This window comes from Catharus ustulatus, chromosome 9 (assembly GCF_009819885.2).
Source record: "Catharus ustulatus isolate bCatUst1 chromosome 9, bCatUst1.pri.v2, whole genome shotgun sequence".
In the NCBI taxonomy this organism is placed as follows: domain Eukaryota; kingdom Metazoa; phylum Chordata; class Aves; order Passeriformes; family Turdidae; genus Catharus; species Catharus ustulatus.
In genome coordinates, this window is record NC_046229.1 from 28791274 (window position 1) to 28811835 (window position 20562).

Here is a 20562-nt window from a genome sequence, read left to right on the forward strand (position 1 = left end):
AATAATAAATAAATAAATATTAATAAATAAATATTAATACATAAAATTGGACATTGACTAAATAATTAGTTATATTTTTTTCTGTTGACCATATTCAGGTCTTTGACTTCTTCCCAAACAAAAGAGATCAGAGAGCTCAGGCACCAACTCTGCCAGTGCTCAGTTGCTTCCTACAGATCCACCCAGGTGCTGTCAACTCACCAACACTAAAAGGACGAGGGCATTCACTCAGGTAAAGTTTTACACTGCCCTGAGCTGGAGCTGATTTTTAATCCAAACAGTGCGGGACTCGCAGGCACATTGCCTCAGGTTTGGCAGCATGACAGTCACACTCCCACGAAAGCATTTTACAGTTAATTAGAGCATTGCCTTTCAGCACAATTAATGATCTGAGAGGATGCAGTATGCCAGGGCAGGTGAACTCCTCCGGGATTTGGACCGTGTGCTGTAGGCTCTAGAGACACAGGAGGGAAAGGCACATCCTGCAACTTGTGCAGATCGTGGGCAAAGCACTGAAAGGTTTCTGGGAGAGGGGATGCAGCAGTGGGTAGTGTGGGCAGGCAGCCTGCTGCTGATCCCCTTCATTTCACAGCGGGAGCAGGACTGGAAATGCAGCAGCCCATATGCACGCCCGTCTGCCCAAAGCTTCCCCCTTTGATAAGGATGGTACAGGCTGTGCTGAGCTGCACCTCGATAAATATCAGCCAATTCTCTCTCTCCCTGGAGGGGCAATTGCCTTCTGCACCATCCCCGGGCTGAGGACAAGCGGCTGTGGTCATTCTCTCCTTGGAGCCACAGCAGAGCCAGGCAGGGCAGGCACCCCCACAGGTGTTTCAGGGGTTCATTCTTTGGCACAAAGTACCCTCAGAACTGCTTCAAAGACTTCCCTGGGCAGGCACAGTTGAGCCTTTTGTTTTAATTAACCATCTTTCCTTTGGGATACCAGAGTCCCAAGGTCTGGCTTTTGATTTTGCAAATGGAGAAGGTGTTGCAGTGGTACCCATATGTACCCATATCTAAGGCAGACGTGCTGCCAAACTCCTAAATTCCTTTTTCCATGCATGTACATGAGCTGTCCTCAAATCTGTGTGCTGAGACGTGCACATTTTATATTCCAGTAGTGCTTTGCATCCCCCTCCTCGAGCTTTTTATTGCAGCCTCACCAAAAATATATATTCACATGACTCTAGAATAAAACAGGAAAGTCTCATCTGCCTGGGTAGTTCCCTGGTGAATTTACATTCTTCTTTCCTTAAGAGCTCTATTTTCTGCGTTTGTTGGGATTATGGAAACCTTTTCTGTTTAAAATTCTTGTCCCCTTCTTGATCCAGGTTACTGTAAATAGAAGAGGAAAGGAAATTAACAGAGGAACCAGCAAAGCTCATCTCACTTCTCAGAATTGATTCTCTGACCTTTTTTACTATCTGTGTCCCACCCACCCCGAAGATCTGCTTTTCATCTGCACCATTCCAACCTCCTGCAATAGAGGAAGTCCCCGAAGCTTTTGGAGCCCTTTTAAAAGAATCCACCTCTGCAGCCAGACGCCGAGCTTCGCTCCTGGTAAGGTTTTCACTCTCTCTCACCCCTGTGTCTGGGTTCTGTACGTCACCCTCTTCCTCCGGGCTGGGCAGAAGGGGGACGGGTGCTGCTGCTGTGCTGACTCCTGACTGGGTCACCCAGCTAGGCTAGGCTGGGCTAGGCTGGGCTATAAAACCGAGCCGAGGCAGCGCAGCTGGCTCACACCGCCGCCGGAGCCCCGCAGCCTCCTCCTCCTCCTCCTTGTTTTTCCTGGAATACTGATCCGACCCCAGCAGCAAGATGTGCAAGGGACTCGCAGCGCTGCCAGCCACTTGCTTAAAAAGGTACTGTTTATTTATTTCCGAGCGCCTGGGAACGGTCCCGCCAGCCCGGAGACGCTGATGCATTGCGCCTTGTGTCCGACACGGGAGGACACGTTTGGCTCCGCTTGTTTTGCAGGATTAGATACAATTTATTGCTTGGAGGCTTTTTTTTTTTTTTTTTTTTTCTCCGCAGGAAGGTTTTGTAGCGAGCTGTGGGAACTCTAAAGCCTTCCTTCCCACCGTCCCCATCATCAAACCCCGCAGCTTTCAGCATTGCGATGTTTTGATATTCCTGTCAGCTGCTTCTGCTGCAGTCTTTGCACCCCTCTTCTCACTGGGCTCCTCTCTGCTAAATTTTCTTGATTCTTTGGAGGGGAAGCAATGCAGACAGGATAAAAATGAAGGCTTGTCCCCTGCAATGCATTTCAGAGGCAGAAAGGCAGGAGCAGAGCCGAGTGCTGTGGGCAGGGATGCGGGCACGGGGATGCGGCTGCGGCACAGGGTGCGGGGTCAGCCCGAGCTCCCGGGGGATGTGAGGGGCCAGGTCAGGCTGTGCCCCAGCACTGGGGGCTCAGCACAGCCCTCTGTGTGCTGCCAGCCAGGACGGGCTGGGCTGCAGCCCTGCGGGGCTGGCTGCACGCCGCTGTGTGGGATCAGATGTACACGGCCCCAGATGTGCCACGGCAGCGTGGCTTGCCCCATAGCCCAGCAGGAGGGGTTTGCAAGCCCTCCTGGAGGGGTGTTACTCCCTTTCAGGTGCTCTGGGGCCTGGAGGTGACCGGGAGGGGAGACAAAATGCTCCCTTCTCATCCAGCCCATCCAAACTCGGCGGGTCCCTGATGGTGCAGAGCTGCCTTTCAGCAGCTGAGCAGTGGGGTGGGAAAATGCGAGCAGACACTCAGCTGGCTCCCATCTGGAGGATAAAGCTTCCTGCTCATGGTTGGATTTGAAAACAGGTGCTGAAAATGGAAGGAGAAAGTGTTGACACTGCCAATTTGCAGGAATATTCAATGAGGATTTAAAACAAAAATTGAAAAAATGCAATGAAAATAGTTCACATATTTAAACACATCTGTCCAGGATTACTATCAAAATCCCTCTCTGCCATAAAGCTGTGGGACTGGCTGCAAGCAGCAGTGTCTTGTTTCCTCCCACTTGCACCCTCCTGCAGCCCTGGGCAGTCTCCTCCTGGACAAGGAGCACGACAGCTCCAGAGTCCCCATGTGTGCCTGGGCAGAGCCTGGATGGTGGTGCTGGCCACAGGCACCCTGCTCTAAAGCAGCTGTGAGCTCCCTTTGTTGTCCCCGGGTGCTGGAGCTGTTAAGGAATCATTTCTGAGGCAAGCAGTGGGATCAGGTATGGCCAGGACACCTGGCAGGGTGCTGGAGCACAGAGCAGGGCTGGGGGTGAGCAGCTGCCAGAGCTCAGCCCTGTGGCACAGCCCCCTGCTCTTTTCAGGCTCAGATCTGAGAAGGAGGAGAAGAATTTCCTGCTTTACACTATCACTGCGCCCTGGGGCAGGCCAGGGCTTGTGCCCCTGAGCAAGCAGGAATGGTTTACCCACCCCTCCCTCATCCTTAAACTGGAAGAAAACCAGAGAGGTGCCAAGGCCAGCATCAGCCAAAAGCTAGAAGCTGCTGTGAGGAAATGGTTGTCCTGAGCATGCTGGAAGGTGGAAGGGAATTGAGGATGAATCTTTGGAGGAGCTTGCTGTGGAGCAGGGGAGCAGCTTGCAGTCAGCGTGGGCTGGTTGTGGTGAAGCTCCTGGCTCATCCCCTGATCTCAGCCCACAGTCCTGCTCCAAGCCATTGCCCTCCTGCCTTTCCTCTGTGTCATGGGCTTGCTGGGGTGGCCTGGCACAGCCCTGCTCTTCCTGTGGCTGGGTGATGGGGTGGGGATGGCAGGGGCTGCAGGAAAGGATTAGTAAGGGTGTGAGAAGCACACATTGGCAGCTGGGCAAATCAGCTCAAGGAGAGGTGACACACAGCGTGGTGAGGCTTTTCTGTCACAATATTTCTGCTGTAAACAGTAGGAAAACAGCAGCTTCTCCCCCACTGCCATCTGCTTCCAGGCTGATGACCTTCTCAGCCAGAAGCTGTTGAACATGAAAAATTACTTCTTTGACACGGTTGTATTTGTCTAGAAACAAAAATGTGCCTTATGTGATGAGTGGAAAATCAGCACTGGAGTCCCTGTCAGTGACCTGCATTTGTGTCACTGAGTAATGCTAGAGGAGCCTGTGCAGTGAGGAGGCTGCAGAGGGAGTGCAAAGCATCATCTTCACCTCCTCCTTGATTTTTTTCTTTTAGTGCCAAAGACATGAAGCACCGTCTGGGCTTCTTGCTGCAGAAGTCAGATTCCTGTGACTACAGCTCTTCCCAGGGCAAGAAGGAGAAGATATCTTCAAGCCAGAGGTAAGAGCAGGTGCTGTCACCTGGTTAATCCCAGACTGGCTGCAGCATGTTACTCCTTCAGGAGCTGGACTCCATCAGTGTTTCTGCTGCTGTTCCCAATTCTTCCTGAGCACCTGTGCTTGGATCCAGTGTGGCAATAGCTCTCAGGTGTTGACAGTCCTGTCAGCTGACTATCAGCACCTGAGGGCTTCAATTGCCATAAAGAATGCTGAACTAGCCACTCCTGTGATTCAATACGGATGAGCACAGGGGAGGGTGTGTACAGTGCTCTGTGCAGGGGAGTGGCTCCATTCCAGACCCAGCACAACCAGCCATTGCAGAACCAGCATCCCTGCCTCTCTGAGCTGGGTTTGTGCAATGCTCCACACAGAGATGTAGGCACACAAAGCAGCCAGCAGCCTGTCAGGGCACCACTGCTCTCCCCAAGCTGCAAGGAGGCAGTGCTCTCTCCAAAGAGCACTCCAAAAAGCCAGGGTTTGCTCCTGGAACAGATGAACCCTGGGGTGCTCTAGTGTGGTAGAGGGAATGAATGCAGGATGTGTTCCTGGTTCCCACATTCCTCTCTTCCACATGGCTACTGTTCCCCTGGCAGGTTAAAGGAATCAGCCCTTTGGAGTTTGTTGATGTAACCAGTGATTCCAGGTCTGTGCTCCAGCAAGGCACAAAATAAATATGAATTCCACAGTCATTTTTCCAGAAAAATTAATTTCTAGCCCATGGCTGGTGAATGGGGATTGCAAACCAAAATTTCTGTAGGTTGGACCTGGGATCCCTGGGGGTATCTGTAAAGCAAACTGATACTTCATTCTCAGTCTCTTGTGTACGCTCTTACAACAACCAGGGAAAAAGATCTTCTGGTGGTGCCGAGAAACAAACCAAAATTGTCTTTTCTGTGCTCTCTTTAACTCAGCCCTGTGTTTCCCCCTTTGTCTCTTCTCAGGCTTAGCCAAGAGGAAGTCAGGAAATGGGCAGACTCCTTGGAAAATCTGATCCATCATGACAGTAAGTGGAGGGGGCTCTCACGCTGCCTGCAGAGCATGTGTGCTGTGAGCAGGCTGGGAGGGGACAGGGGACATCACCTTCTGTCTCTTGGGGCACTCAGGAGCTCCTCAGACCCCTGGCAGGGCTGGGAAAGGGGCCTCTTGCTCCCATCAGAGGCAAGGGTCAATCCCAACGCAGCATGAGAGTGGTTTTGTGCTGAGCTGTCTCTTATCTGAAGGCAACTTGTGCAAGAGGAGGGCAACTGGGACATGCAGTTAGTGGTTAAACAGGAACCAAGAAGTGGAGCTATTATTTGCAGCTGAGCCCATGGGAGACTTTGTCTTCCCATCCTTGAGGTTTCCATCGCATTGTTCCCATGGTCTGAGGCTCTGTGGAGCGTGCTGGCTGTCTCCTCCAGGCCTCCTGGGAGCACACCAGTTGCTTGTGCTGCCCTGGCAGGAACTCTGGAGGTCACAGTGGGGGAACAGGCAGCTGGGGCTGTGTGACATCCCCATGGGGTCAGGCTGAATTCCAGCACGCCTGGGGCAGCTCTCAGCCAGCTCTGGGAAGGAGAGCCCTCAGTCAGTGTGTGCTGCCATACAGCACCAGCACTCTCACCTGACCTGCTTCTCTGAACTATCCGTAGGAGGACTGGCTGCTTTCCGTGCTTTTCTCAAGTCTGAGTACAGTGAGGAAAACATCGAGTTCTGGGTCAGCTGTGAGGAGTACAAGAAAACCAAGTCACCAGCCAAGCTCAGCCCCAAGGCCAGGAAGATCTATGATGAGTTCATCTCAGTGCAGGCCACAAAAGAGGTACGTGGGCAAAGGCACCACCCTAAATTCTGAACCAGCAGCACAGGCAAGCAGAGATCAGCAGTTTCACAAGAGATGAAGGCTTCTCTGCTAGCTAGCAAGGACATGGTGGGGTTGTTATTGATTTTATATTAAACTTGGATGGAGAGATAGAGTGTGGCCACTCCAAAATATATAGGATAAGCCCAAGAGCACTGTGATTCCCAATGCTTCAGCTGCTCCCATGCAGTTTGAGTTTCCTGGCTGGCTGCATCCCAGAGGGATGTGTGTCAGTCCCTGCTGAGAACTCTTCTGGCAGCAGGGATGCATTGGTATCCAGCTGCACAGATTCTGCTGAGGCCACAGGGTATCACAAGGCCATTCCAGACAACTGCTCACCGAGAACATGTGCTAGGGAGGCACTTGGATTTTCCCTTCCCTGTGCCCCTTCTGGGACAGGTTCCTCTCACACTGTGCCTTTGGCCCACAGGTGAACTTGGATTCATGCACACGGGAGAAGACAAGCCACAATATGCTGGAGCCCACACTGTCCTGCTTTGATGAGGCCCAGAGGAAAATATTCACCCTCATGGAGAAGGATTCCTATCGCCGCTTCCTCAAGTCCCCTTACTACCTGGACTTGGTCAGCCCCCCTGGGGCTGGCTGTGGGCCCGAAAACTGCAAAAGAAACCACACTCACAGCTTAGACTGCAACTCCAACATCATCTCTCAGTGTGCCTGAGCCTGCAGCACGGCAGGGGCGGGCCGGGCTCTCGCAGAATATACGGCAGCAAAAGCACTCATTGGCATGAAGCAACAGAGCTGTCTCCAGTAGCTGTCTAATGTCCCAGTTGTGTCCCATGTCATGCAACAGCCAGCATTTGTAACCCCATCCGGGCTCAGTGTGTGCAGCAAACCCTCCTCTGATGGGTCGGGGCAGGAGCTGGGGGCTGTGTCTGGCACAGGAGCTGGGGGCAGGAGCTGGGGACAGTGCCAGGGCTCTGCCAGCCCTGCCAGCCCAGGAGCTGCAGTGCCAGCCCAGGAGCTGCAGTGCCAGCCCTGGCTCTGCCCACGGAGGGACAGGCAGGCAAGGGCACTCACCCTGTGACACCCAGCGAGGTGCAGGGCAGGGAGAAGCCAAGGGAAGAGCTGGAGGCTGGGATCTCCCCTTTCTAATGTGCAGAGGTGTGGGTGAAAAGGGCTGGCTCTGGTCCTTAGCTGTCACGGCTCCCCAGTGCCCAGGCTGGCAGGAGTTGTTTGCCCAGAGCTCAGGCTGTGCTGCATTGCAGGATCAGGCACAGGAAGGGCTCCTGCTCTCTCTTGAAGGGAGACCAAAGCTTTTTGGACAGCCTCCCTCCATCACAGGCAGGGAGGGTGGCAGGGGAGCTCAGCCTCCTCCCTCCAGCTGCTCCCTCTGTGGCACCACGTTCATGCTGGCCAGGGATCTTCCCTAGGGCTGTGCAGAGCTGTCAGTTTGGGGGGGCTCGTTATTCCCTGCGTTATTTATTGCGACCTTCACGCTCCCAGGTTAAACACTCCAGCAGAGCAGAACAGAAGTGTGCTCCTGCTCTCCCAGCCAGGTGTATATTCCATTTGGATTCAGCTTTGCCTGTCCTGGCTTGTAAGGAGCAGTTTGTCAGGGAACAGGACCACAATATCTGAGGAGGAAAGGCCCCGCTGGGGAGTACTTGAAAACGATGGAGTTTTTTGAGGTGTTATTTAGTATTTCAGTAATAGCATGGCTTGCTTTTCCTAAAGATGGGAGAGGGAATGTGTCTATCTCCTTACTGCTCCAGGGGTTTGCCAGAAGGCAAGGCTCACTTTTGGATTGCTGTGGTGAGACACGGCCTTTGCTGTGGGGTTTGGCAGTGCCCTGCAGTGGGCAGCACGGGAGGCAGCTGCAGGATCCCTGCAGCCCCTCTCCTGTCCTGCTGCAGCACCAGGTGTGTCACTGTCCCCAGCCTTGGTCCCTCCTGCATTAGATATCGCTGCTCTGGCCACTGTGCATCCTGCACTCTGCATCCCAGCCCAGATAACAGCTCTCACACCGGGGTTTTGGCATGGCAGGAGGAGGCTGTGGCTCTCCAGGCCCATAGAGAAACTCCATTTTTAACATGTGCTTTATTTTGTATTTATTCAATGTACTAACACCTATCGCCATGCATGTTCAGCTAAGAGGTGGAGAGGCTTGCTAAAGCTCTGAACATAGCCAAGCATGTGGCTATGTTTTATTTCCCCCTGGTACTGGGAACTCTTGGTAACTATTGAAAAACTGTATTAATATTTAAATAATGATGAATGCAGTCTAAATAAAAATGTTTGCGTTACTCCCTTCTGAAATGTATTATGTGAACAAAAGAAAATGTGTGGAGATCCAATTCCTTGGACAAGGTTGCTCTAAAAAGTTGTGTTACAAGTGGCTTCACTCTGAGATTGTTTTAAGTCACAGGCAGATGAAACTTAAATGAAAAATTACATCCTCCAGACACCTTCAGCACCATGAGCCTGGGGGACATGGGGTTTTCATGGCTCTGTGCCATCAGCTCAGCATGGGGACCAGCCATCCTCACCAAGGGTCTGGGGTGAGTGTGGAGCCCCCCTTGACAGCCTTGGAGTGGGGAACATCAAGGAGCCCTTCCCTGATGGACACAGAACACATTTTATCTCAGCCTTGGGATGTTCCTTCTGGATCAGCTCCCTGGGGGAATTCCCTTTCCAGTTTACTGAGAAACCACTGCATCATTGCAGCAGAAGCTCTCTGAGGCTTTTGGTCTTGCCAGGGCTTTTGGGCACAAGTTCTGGGAGTGTCCTGTAGTGGGTAAGAAAACCCTGCACCTGCAGGACTAAGAGATAAAATGACCAGTCCATTGAGACAGTAGCAGAAATACATGTTTATTACATGTTCAATACATGTGGATTACTGAGTGGTACATGAATATGGGTTAACACAACTCCTCGGTGCACACCAGCACCTCACATCCTGAACATCTCCAGTGGAAATCCCATGGAGAGCTCCAGCCTGAAAACCTGTAGCTCACAGGTGTGAGGAGGTGATGTGCCCTCCTGCCTTTGCTCCAACCCTTGGCCACAGCATGCAGCACCCTCCAGGGGGTGAGGGGAGCCTGGGTGAGCTCTGGGACACCCTCACCACCAGGCTTTGGCAGTGCCCAAGTCTGGGCCTGGGCAGCCCTGGCAGAGCCCAGCCTCAGCACACACAGGGCAAGGTTCACCCTGTGATTATGAGGCTCCAGGTCGCTGAAGTCACCAAAAAACACACATCAACCCCTCCCCTGGTGCTCCTCTGAGGGATGCAGCTGCAGGGAGCCCTTTCCCACACGTGCCCGTGGCAGGAGTGGGTGCCAGGGGGCATGGAGGCAGTGCCTGGTGCCCCATGCCCTGGCTGCAGCGTGGGGCTGCCTTGCCCCATGGCAGAGATCGGGGTGCCTCGGGGAGCACAAGACCTGCCAGGGGCCAGGGGTGATCCTGGAGGATGTGTTTGCTCAGCTGCATGGCCAAGGTTTCCCTCCAGAGGGTCTGGGACCAGCAAAACGCCCCCACTCTCCTGTCTGTGATGGACCCCAAGCACACACCCAGAAACTGCTTTTGGGCTCTCTGACCCTCGGGGGAGCAAGATGCCCATGTTACAAGTGTATATGTGTGTGTATGTGTATGTATGATTACAGGAGTACAGATGTTGTGTTTATATACTGTTATATATGCCAGATTTCACGAGAGCTAGAGTGATAAAATACATGAAGTATCTCCTACCAGGAATATGATGGTTGGCATCAGCCCAATAGTGAATACCTCTGGGCCTGTGGAAAGCTGGGCCATGGGGTTGGTACAGGTGTTGCCACCTTTCTGGGCAAGCCTGCTTGAGTAATTAGCCAAATGACCCTTCTACACAAACACAATTTCCCTAGAGCTCCAAAACACTTCAGTGGCCACATTTTCTGGCCACCCAGTGGATCACTGGCAGCCCCCAAAGTAGACTTCCAGCATTTTAGCAGAAATTGAGCCAGGGAGGGATTGCCAACAGAGCTGTTTCATCTCTCCTGAATCCAGCCTGCTCCTTTCTTTTCAGCACATACATACCTAGACACCTTCTCCCTGCCCCACTGCTGCAGCAGGGACATCCCAGGGTTTGATGGTGCATGGTAAGAGCCTCCAGCAGCATCCCCACCTCATGGCATTGGCGGTGGCAGCATTTAACTGTGAAACATGTGAGGCAATCTGGAAACAGCTGCCAAGGGATTAAGTAGAAATGGAAGATCCAGGTCTTTCTGCAGGGAAGCCTGTTTGGTTTTGCATTTCTGAGTCACGCTGTAAATGAGGAGCTCAAACATGCTGAACCCACTTGTATTGACACCAGTTCATGGAGAGCTGGGAGGGTGCAGGGAGTGTGTGCAGGCAGAGGTGGGGGAGCACCCTGCAGCATCCCACACCCAGCCCTGCTTCTGCCTCCCCTTTGCTGAACAGGGGCACCCACAGGGGGTCCTGTGCCCTTCTGATGGGACCCTCCTGCTGCTCATGGGCTCCTCTGGGCTCTTTAGGGTCACCCAAGCCACCCTCTGCACTCACCCCAGGGGAATGCCTGCGAGCATCACCCCTGCTGCTCCAGCACCGACTTTCCCAGGCCTTTTGCTCCAGAGCTTTAAAAAAGGAGTCACGTTTGTGACTGCCTCCATCCTTCCCCTGCCTCCCCACTCCTCCCTGGAAAGCACAGCCCATTTCCTGCAGCTCGGGATGTATTTTTCTTCATCGCCATAGTGACAATGTGTAAATATTTGGGGCTGGTGGAGTTTTGACCAGATTTTGCAAATCTTGAAGAGGCTGGCAAATGCGTTGTTTACATTATCGCATTTTGCAAGGAGTGCCATGACTTGCAGAGAGGCTGAGCAGCCTGGGCAAGGGGGCTGCCCTGGGATCCTGTGGGCAGCAGGGCCATGGATGTTTGCTGGCACCTGTCAGGTTGAAGCTGAAGCAGCTCTTTGCAAGCCATGACCTTGGGGATGATGCAGGAAACCAACACGGGGATGAGCCATCCAGGCCTTGGGGAGCAGGGGTTTATCACATTTCCCTCAGGGCTGAAGGGAGACCCTGGGGGCTGCTTGTCATGTATGCCCTTGCCCTGTTTCAGGTGTGATTTATTCTGTTAGCAGAGGGCTGGCTTTAAACCATCAGAAAGCAGCTGATCCTTTTTAGAGACAGCCTATGGAAACACATGGCCTGGGCAGAGAGAGAGAGAGATGCAGGCTACATAAACCCAGCAGGGTCTGCATGCTGTTCTAGAAGCCAGGGGGTTATTTTTCATGTTTCCAATGATGGGTTAGGTTTTTTGAGTTTGCGTTTGGTTTTTGCTTTGGATTTTTCAGACTGGATCTGAATATCTGGAATTTCAGCTTTCATTTCCCTCCCTGATGTGCTGGCCACCCCTGTGTTGGGTTTGTGCAGAAGTTTTGCTTTGGCAGAGAGAGAAGCAGCTGAAACAAGAGAGCCCTGCACACCCCCAGAGCTGCCATCCCTGCACCCCACGGGGGCTGTGCACAGGATGAGCACAGGATGGGGCACAGGATGTGCCCTGGGAGCTCAGGGTGCTGTGCAAAGGCTGCAGCGAGCAGGAGGTCTGCTGCTAAACAGTCCTGGTGTTTTGGACCAGCAGGTCTCATTCTATCCTCTTGTTTTTGTATGTGGAGTGAAGCAAACAGGCTGAGTGGAGCTGCGGGGAGGCGGTGCCAGGCTCGCTCTGCTCAGCCCTGGTGCCAGCCAGGAGCACCTGGCTGTGCCGTACAGCGGTCCCTGCCATCCTGGTCACAGTGCCATCCTCGCTGTACGTGTCACTGCTGTCCCTGCTGTGCCCTGTCCCTGTGCCTGGCAGCTGCTCTTGAGAGGGAAGGTGGTGCCAAGCAGGCAGTGGATGTGTGCATCTCACCTTGGCCAGGGAGGGGAGCACCTGCAGGGCACCTGAGCAGCACCCTGGGAAGTTGGGACGAGGGAACGAGCCTGGGCCGAACCAGCAGAGAGAAATTGTCATGTTCTAGGGAGTCCCAAGAAGGCAAAGTCAGCACCTCAGAGGCTCCAGCTGATGCCAAGCTCCACAGCACAGGGATCCTGGCCACTGCTGGACTGGGACTGCTCCCTCACCCTTCTGGGACCCAACTCCAGGGAGTTTCTGCAAATTGATCTTTTGTGGGAGAGGAAAGAAAGCTGGAAAAAGAGGAAACACCAGGACATTTGACAGTCCAAAGCATGGGGGAAGGTGTTTAGCAACACCCCTGGGTGCTCTCCCAGGGTGGCATGAAGAAAGCAAAGCGGCTGCAGGAGAAGGGGCAGGTGTTCAGACAGAAGCAGCGGGGGTGCCTCGCACAGCCCTGCTGCACTGCTACTTGATTAACTCGTGATAAAACTCCGACCGCACAAATCTGGGCAGGGAGTCTTTTTCCATCAGGGCAAAGATCCTCTTCTGGGCCATGTCAAAGGTGGTTGGTGATGGCTCCACCAGGTTCTTCATGGTCACAGCCTTGGTGAAGTGGTCGATGTTCACCTGCCATGAGAGTGTAAGAGGGATGGGAGCCCGCCTTTGCAGGGCTGAGTGATGTCCCCCTTGCCTGCTCCATCCCACCAACGAGCACACAAAGGGTGAGGGCAGGGACTGAAGCAGGTCCGTTCCTCTGGAAGGATTATTGGTGGCAAAGCTAACTTGGGGAGGAAGATCACTGTGCATTGTCATCCCTTGTGATGGATGTCACGCCTCTGTGGGGAAGGGGGTGACAGCCCATGGCTGGAGACAGCCCAGCAGGGGCTGACCTGCAAACAGGGGCTGCAGGGTTGTGAAGGATGGCAGTGCAGCACGTGGGGATGGCGCTGCCCCTTGCCAAGGACACGGCCCTCAGAGCCCCTCAGCCACGAGGATCCCTGCAGCCAAGGCTCTGCTTTGGGATGGAGCTGACAGGGCACCAGCTCATCCCTCCCAGAGCCATCGCCTGCCCCATGGCCACTGACCTCTTTGGGTGCCTCAGTCTGGATGAACTCCTCATAGATCTTTTTGGCCTTCTCTGCCATCTTCACAGGGGACTTGGTTTTCTTGTAGTCCTCACAGGCCACCCAGAACTCGGCGTTCTCCTCGCTGAACTCGGAGCGCAGGAAGCTGCGGAAGCTGGCGAGCCCATCTGGGGGCCAAGGAGGAGGGGAGCCCTGGCTGAGCACCAAGCCCTGGCTGAGCACCAAGCCCTCCCTGAGCACCCCAGGCCATGTGCAAAGCGTCACAGGGCAATGTGAACTTACAGGGGTTTTGCAGGAGCTTCTCCAAGGAATCGCGCCACTGCAGAGCCTCCTCTGGAGATGGCCTGAGGAGAGGAAAGCAAGCCCAGATGGTCCATGGTGACCCCACAGCCTCGGTCTGGGCTCCAGGTTTTTAAAGGAATTGTTTAGAAACGGAGTGACAAGTTGCAGAGACTTTTAGAGCGGAGGCGGTGGTCTGGGGATGGAATGGGGATGCTGCTGCATCACAGCACAGGTGCCCTTCTGCGGGGGAGAGCCGAACGCAGGGAGGGCGAGCACGGGGTGGGCAGGGCGAGTCCCCCGTGCTCGAGCAGAGCTGTGGCTGAGCTGCAAAGGAGTCCCTTCTGCAGCCACAGGCTCCTCCTCAGCCCGGCGCACACACGGGAGGCAGCGCAGGGGCTCTGCCAGCGCTGGGAAGCATCCCTGCGTTTTCCTGCCGGCATGGAAGGATGCTCCCCGCTGGCCACGGGGGCTCGGTCACTGCGGGGTCAGTGCCCTCGGCTCCCACAGCCCGCTCGCCCCGTTCCCACGCCCTGCAGCCAGGGGGTCACTGGCCTCGGCGCCCTTCCCACTGGAAACCTCCTGTGTTTTCCATCTGCATCGGTTTTCCTCTTTTTTTTTTTTTCTTTAATATATTTTTCAGTGCGATGTTTGCAGTGAGACTGAAAAGTTTTGTGGGGTTTTTTTGTTTGTTTGTTTGTTTGTGTCTTTGTTGTTGTTATATTTAAGCCCCGAGGAGTCTGACCGAGCTGTCCTGGGCTCCCAGCTCCTTCCCTGGCAGCCCTGGCTGGAAGGCAAGGGAAGCCCCCCTGCTCAGCACTGAGTGCTGGGCTGGCTTGGACCTTCTCCACTCCCTCCAGGCAGTGCTACACTCTCTTGTTTTGCTGCTGCAGGGGACATCACGGGGGTGAAACCCCCTGGCTGAGCAGAGCATCCCTGGGAGCGGGGAGGCAGAGTGGGCAGGACAGCCTGTGGGTCTGGGGGAAGTGCAGGTGCTGGTGCCCAGCCATATCAGGCTGCCCAGGTGGCTCCAGCAGGGAGAGGAGAGAGGCAGGAATGGCAGGCTTGCTCAGGGTGGTACCAGCCCCCTCTTGTCACCAAACCATCAGCAGTAGGCACCATGACAGGGAGTTCTTATCCTTCACTTTGTGCACCTTGATTTGTGTTTGCACTTCTAACAAGGATCAAAGCTCTCCCTGCCCCCATGTCCCATCACTGCAGCAAGCTAACACAATCCAGATTTCCTGGAAACCACCAAATTCACTTTGCCATTATCTGAGTGTCCCTGGGATGATATTGACTGTGAGTGAGATGCTGACAGGTGAGTGATGCCAGGGCTGCACGGTGATGCAGTGAAGGAGAAAACAAACAGCTCCTCCAGACAACGGGGATGGAGATGCTCTCTGGCTTTCTGCAGGGATGGCTAATGGAGACAAATGTGTCTCTGACACAGAGGCACCTGGGGCACAGCAGCAATGCAGTAAGAATCACACAATCCACCGGGCTCTGCTGGCCCTCCTGGGCACGGGCAGCTCTTGCCAGGCAGCACTGTGTGACAGGCAGGCACAGTGCTGGCAAACATCCCCCTGCACCCTGGATTGGCAAGGCAAAATAATTCATGTTTCACGTGCTTTAAATAATGTTGGTAAGCCAGTATTACACACCAGAGAGCAGTGGTCAAGTCAAAGGCCATGAGGGGAGGAGGTCCCATCCCCACAAAGCTGCCCCAAGCCAGGCATCGTGCCAGGAGGTTGTGCATCCAGCTCAGGGACACAGTACCACCCCAAAGCCACATGGCTGCAAAGGCTGGCACCTCTGGGCTGAGGCAGGTGACTCAGAGAAGCCCAAGTGCCATATGCCTCTGGGAAAACCTTTATCGAATAACATGAAATCTCATCAAAAGTAAATTGAGTTTCCATGGGAGATCTAGTTTCCATAGAGCTGTATTGCCTGACATGTCTCATGCTGCCCTGACATAACTTCCTGAGCCTGCACCTAGCAGGCAGCTCACGAGGGGCATGCCCACAGCAGGGTTTCAGCTCCCCTGCATCCCAAAAGGGCTTGTACCCACCCCAGTGGCTGGGCACAGGTACCTCTGCAGCCCAGCCCAGTGCAGGACTCACTTCTGGGCCTTGGGTGGCTTCTCCGGCTTCTCGGGGTAGGGGATGATGAAGTCAATGGTCGAGTCAGGCTTCTGGAGCAGCGTGCCCAGCTTGGTCTTGATCTCCTTGGCCCTGCAGCAGGGGAGGGACAGAGACAGGTCAGAGGAATGGGGCAGTGGGACACTCACAGTCCCTGCCCTGGTGTAATTAATCCCAGATGAGCAAATGGAGCCTGATGCTGTGAAGGCTGTGCCTGTGTCTCTAGACAGGCGCTGCGCATTAGCGGCAGCTCTTGATCTGAGTGTGCTCGCTCTGTCCCCAGCTGTGGCCAGGATAATTGGATCAGCAGGGCTGTCAGGTGCTCTGGGGCTGAGCTGGGGACGTGTGTGCAGCACTCAGTCCACAGAGATGAGCTTGGAGAAGGGCTGGTGAGGAGGTGAAGGAGTGCCCTTGGGGAAGAGGCTGTGCAGGTGCTGTGCTGGGGGTGCCTGCCCATGATGCCATCCCACGCTGTGCCACCAGCCCCACGCTGCTGGCAGCACTCAGAGCCCTTGCATGTGGCATGTTTATCAGCAATATATAAGCCTTATATCTGCAATGGGAAGGGTCCTGTAAGCAGGCACCTCCTGCGTGCTGCTTTCTCTGGGCAGAGGGAAAAACTACTTCAGGAGGTGCAGACTGCCAAAGGCTCACTGCCACTTCCAGTGCACCAAGGCCACGCTCCAGACCTGCATTTGGAGGGTGCAGAGAAAACAGGGGGTCCTGTCCCCAAAATGTTCCCTTTCATGCAGTAAAACCAGTAATTAGGTCCTGAGCATCTGAAACTGCTGAGGAGGGTCCCCGCTGCTGCAGCTCAGGGGCGGCAGTAAGAGCAAGCTGAGTTTTGCAGGGAACACTCAGGTGTGCATGAGGCTGAAGAAATAAAGGGGTGAAAACAGACCCTCCACAATCCCCATCTTTGCAGAACAGGGCTTTTCCCTGGCACAGCAACATTTGGTGTTTTCCAGGTGGTCTTGCTGGCACAGGAGCTGAAGGAGAGGGGAAGGACTAATCCTCACAGGCTGGCTGGGCTGAGCTTTCAGCATGGCTGGCAAAGCCAGGCTGCAGCTCCCTGTCTTCAGTGCTCCCTGCAATTTTCCTCTCTGCTGTTTATTTTCACAAGCTCTCTGTGGATGATCACTCCACTGCTATGTCTGCTATTTCATTTCAATTCCTTTGATTTTTTTTTCCCTCCTTGTAAAAGTCTCTCTCTGTGTTTTGGTTTCCACCCGCCAGTCCCCACGGGTGACATTTGGAGACCTGGCATAGGGGTGTCTGTTCTGCTCCCTGCCCTCCATTTCTGCTGCAGAAACCTGTCCTTGTACAGCCCCCCCTGCATGGAGGTGGGCAGCAGGACCAGGCACAGAGAGCAGCCCAGCCTGGGGCTGCAGGGACCCCCCAGAAACGCAGCTGTTGTCATGGACAAGGTCACAGCTACAGGGACAGTTTCCATTGCTAGTGCTTCTGGGAAAACCTGAACCTTGGAAAGCTCAGAAAAAGGGGGACAAGGTCACCACGCTCCCACGCTGAGGTGTCTGGGACAGGGATGCTGCCCTTCATCCTGCTGTGAGTAAATAAGTAAAATGCAGACCAATGCTCTTGATGTCCTGGGCCTGGCTCTCCAGCAAGCCTCATTTGCCCCTTGGCACCTTGCTGGTCAGCACTGCTGTACTGGGACTGCCTGGCATGTCCCTGACCCATGGGGATGGCATGGGGAGCAGGGGAAGGGGGCAGGGGAAGGAGGCAGCCCCCTTGGCACCAAAGCAGTGGGTGGGTGCAGAGGGTGCTGCAGAAAGCCTGAGAGGACAGGCTGGCCTCTCCCCTGGCTCTGCTTTCCCATACATCTGTGCCTGTGGCCACAGGTTCCTGCAGGCAGGGGACACAGGGGCTCAAGAGGGGCTGAGCAGAAATGCTGGGTGCCACCCTGTCCCTCTGCCAGTGCTTGGGAAGAAGGAGTGGGGATGTTGCCATGGCCAAGCCCTGCCAGTGCCAGGTGCTGTGCAGCAGGGACAGTCCCTTCCAAGCCACTGGACCATGTGTCACATCAGGGGGAATCATCCAGCAGGAGCAGGAGAGAAGAGCAAGGGGCTGGGGGGCTGCCCCCCTTGGGGACAGTGGATCCCAGGATTTCCTGAGCAAGCAGAGGGATAACGTGAGCTGTGCTGGCAGCAGGGGCACCGAGAGCCAAACTTAGCCCATGATGACCCAAGGAGCTGGGAAGAGAGGACCAGGACTCTGCTGCTGTCAGAGCAGCACCTGGGGACCCCCTGCCCTGGTGTGGATGAGGCCAACACCCACACAAAATCTGGGTGCAATTGATGGTGGCTTCACACAGTGCTCAGACCTGGCTCAAAACCTTGCTCTCTGATTCCCATGCTCTGACAGGGATTTATGTCCCAGAGCTGTCAGGCTCAGAAGGCACTGAGGGAATCCTATCCTGTCCCCATCCCAGCAGCTGCCCACTCTGCTGGAGCCCTGCAGGTGTGGGGACAGCAGCAAGAGCCTCCCCCCTGCACCAGAGCGATTTTCTGGCAGTGACAGGGGATTCACGACATCTGTAGAGACAGCAGAGATAAGAAAGGCTGTTAAAAGGAATCAAGGAAGGACAGGAGTGGGCTGAAAGCCTGCAGGCTGAGGGAGGGAAAGGCTATTTAAAGACACCATCCTGGCGTGCTCCAGCAGATGGATTACAAGCTTTCAAGCAAGGCTTCAGGGAAGGTTAAACAGCAGAAGAAAAAAAGGCAGCTATAAACAAAAAAAGGCATCTTTAAAAGAAAAAAAAACACCAGCTGTGGCCGAGTGAGAAAAAGCAAGAGGACTGTAAATGGTGGAAGGTTAACTGTGAGAACATGTGGGAGCTAGCCAAGAAAAAGTCTGAGAAATAGCTTCCAAGAAGCATTAATAGAAAATATGGGCTCTGTCAAACATATCGAGAGCAAGAAGGGCTGCTGGGGAGGGCCAGGAGAGACTCCAGCTTTAAAAACACAACAAAAATAGAAGCTCAAAGGAGTTTAAAGCCGTAGCTGAAAGCTGAAGGTGATGCTGTGCCTGAGGGCAGGGAGGTGCCAGAGGAAATGCCCCTCCACGTGCAGAAGCCTCCGGAGGGGATTTGAGGAGCCATAAAGCCGCGAGAGTGATGCTGTGTGGGCACGTCAGGGGCAGCCGTGTCACACCCGTGCTGGACACATGGACAAATATGGACTATTGGAGAGGAGTCAAGGCTCCTCTGGCCCTAGGAAGAGATTCCTTCCAACCTCTCATCCCTCTCTGAAGAGGCAGCAGACACGTGCTGTGGGGAGAGCCGGGGCAGCAGCCCCTGGGGCCGGCAGGGCACCTTGGATGGGCTCTGCAGGGCAAGGTCAGTGCGTGGATGGCAGTGTGGGAAGGGAGCACACACCTGTGGGGATGGGGAATGTGGGCTGGGACCGTGCTGTTCATGTCACCAGCTCTGGGAGAAGGGGTCAGGGGCCAAGCACAGATCCTGCAGTCCCTGGGTACAGCACTGGGGACGAGCTGTGCAGGGCTGCATGAGGCTGTTGTGACACCGGCAGAGAAGCAGCTGGAAAAGCCTCAGAGAGCAGCACAAGGTGATGCACAGGGGGCAAATGTAGCCCTGACTGCACATCCAAGAGTCAGTGAAGCCTTCAAGAGTGAGGATTCGAGGGCACAGCAGATGGAAACACCAGCATAGCAACAGTGGGAGAAAATCTTTATTAAGAAAATTTACTGTTAAAAAGTGTCAGAAGAGTGACAACAAGGGAGATAGCAGAGCAGAAACACGTGGATCACCCACAACTGGAAGAGCGCTCTTGGCTGCCCATGGGACAGGAGCTGCAGGGGAGGAGGCAAGGTCAGCATGGATTCATGGATTCATGAAAGACAAGTTTCCAACAACAAAACCATCCCAGGCCTGCGCTCCCATTTGTGCCTGTCATGAGGATTTGCCTTTTGGGCAAGCAGCATCAGCCCCCAGCAGCACAATTTGAGCTGGAACTTCTCTGGAGCTCCCCTCAGGGCAGTGAATTTCCCACTGCCACTCTCATCCAAAAACCAGTGCTAAGGCATTTGCAGGTGTGAGGGAGCCCTCACTGAGGGGTTCACTTGAATCTTTCCCCAAGTTTCCTCCTTCAGTAAAGCATGGAGTGTGGGTGGGTAGGGACGAAGGTGAGGATGAGTGCCACAGGGGGGACAGAGCTGGGCCAGGGCTGAGCCTCATGAGAGGGGCCACGTCTGGCTATTCCATGTGTGAGCGACATCCAGGCACTTAGAAGGGAATTGTGAGGCACTTTGCAGACAGCGCTATTTCCACCCCAGAAAGGCAAAACTTCTGTCCTGTTTTTTTCCCCCTCTCCTCCTCTGTGTTTTGCAGAAATTAAGGTGTGAGGATGAAGCACTCCTGCCCAGAGTTTGGAGCAGCCCAAACTCAGCCAGCAGCAGGGTGAGTTTGAGCCTCAGGGCAGAGAGGGGAGTTTGGGAATCAGCACTCATCCCACCAAAGATCCCACAGCACCCACTGAGCCAGCCCCAGCGAGCTCCCCTTCTCTCCCCGCTCAGAGCTGCACAATCCCAATAAGAGATGCCCACGGCAGGGATGTGCTGCAGGAAGAGCCCCTGTGCCCCACTGTGCCCCCAGCCCCGGCAGAGCCCTGCGGGGGAGGCAGCCCTGGCATCCCGCACATCCCGGCCGCTCTCACCTCTCCAGGCACGTGTGGGGCAGCGCCGCTAATCCCTTGCACATCTTGGCAGGCTGTGTTTTCCTCGGCCGTGAGAAGAGTGTGAGTGATGGCTGGAGCGGGCAGCAGGGCTCGGTCTGCAGCCCAGCCGCCTCCCCCGTTCCTATATAGCGCCGGAGCTGGACCCCCGCCAGCCCCGTGTCCAATGCCGGCTGCTGCAGCTGGCCCCGGCCCCGGCGGCTTCTGCAGTTTGTTTTCTTCTCTCTGAGCTCACACGGGGGGAAGAAAAATGTGGATTTTCTGGGGCGAGGTCAGGTAATGAAATTGGAAGGGCCAAGCTGATGTTTAGGGGGCTTCAGGAAGCTCACAGCATCAGGGTCCAGTGTTTAGAAGAGCCAGGTAGAAATGCTTCATCCAAGTGAGATTTTTCCAGTGAAAA

The 20562-nt window shown here is 54.6% G+C and overlaps 2 protein-coding genes across 4 annotated transcripts; one reads left to right on the forward strand and one right to left on the reverse strand.

Annotated features, from left to right (window-relative positions):
- Positions 1 to 1341: 1341 nt before the first annotated feature.
- Positions 1342 to 8355, forward strand: RGS4 (regulator of G protein signaling 4). Of its 3 annotated transcripts, none has more exons than XM_033067312.2 (5): positions 1342 to 1560; positions 4151 to 4255; positions 5196 to 5257; positions 5883 to 6049; positions 6519 to 8355. In XM_033067312.2, exons 2-5 carry the CDS (start codon positions 4161 to 4163, stop codon positions 6768 to 6770), a joined length of 576 nt encoding a protein of 191 aa, XP_032923203.1. In that variant the 5' UTR covers positions 1342 to 1560; positions 4151 to 4160; the 3' UTR covers positions 6771 to 8355. The 3 variants fall into 3 exon arrangements, with proteins under 3 accessions (XP_032923203.1, XP_032923205.1, XP_032923200.1); XM_033067309.2 differs by lacking the exon at positions 1342 to 1560 and adding an exon at positions 1632 to 1862; XM_033067314.1 differs by lacking the exons at positions 1342 to 1560; positions 5883 to 6049 and adding an exon at positions 1610 to 1862 and having other exon boundaries at positions 6519 to 6589.
- A 544-nt stretch (positions 8356 to 8899) lies between these two features.
- On the reverse strand, positions 8900 to 20283 carry RGS5 (regulator of G protein signaling 5). Its single transcript, XM_033067842.2, has 5 exons — positions 20145 to 20283; positions 15433 to 15543; positions 13313 to 13374; positions 13031 to 13197; positions 8900 to 12572 (listed from the first exon to the last, which is right to left on the reverse strand). The coding sequence occupies exons 1-5, from the start codon at positions 20186 to 20188 to the stop codon at positions 12411 to 12413; spliced, it is 546 nt and encodes a 181-aa protein (XP_032923733.1). The 5' UTR covers positions 20189 to 20283; the 3' UTR covers positions 8900 to 12410.
- Between the last annotated feature and the right edge of the window lie 279 nt (positions 20284 to 20562).

Excerpts from the sequence above, each read along its gene's own strand:
- RGS4 (XM_033067309.2), top strand. The coding sequence starts at position 1,819 with ATGTGCAAGGGACTCGCAGCGCTGCCAGCCACTTGCTTAAAAAG. Across the intron at positions 1,863-4,150 it reads CCAGCCACTTGCTTAAAAAG|TGCCAAAGACATGAAGCACC; the intron begins GTACTGTTTATT and ends TTTTTCTTTTAG. Across the intron at positions 4,256-5,195 it reads AAGATATCTTCAAGCCAGAG|GCTTAGCCAAGAGGAAGTCA; the intron begins GTAAGAGCAGGT and ends GTCTCTTCTCAG.
- RGS5 (XM_033067842.2), bottom strand. The coding sequence starts at position 20,188 with ATGTGCAAGGGATTAGCGGCGCTGCCCCACACGTGCCTGGAGAG. Across the intron at positions 13,198-13,312 it reads GAAGCTCCTGCAAAACCCCT|ATGGGCTCGCCAGCTTCCGC; the intron begins GTAAGTTCACAT and ends CTTGGCCCCCAG. Across the intron at positions 12,573-13,030 it reads AGACTGAGGCACCCAAAGAG|GTGAACATCGACCACTTCAC; the intron begins GTCAGTGGCCAT and ends CTCTCATGGCAG.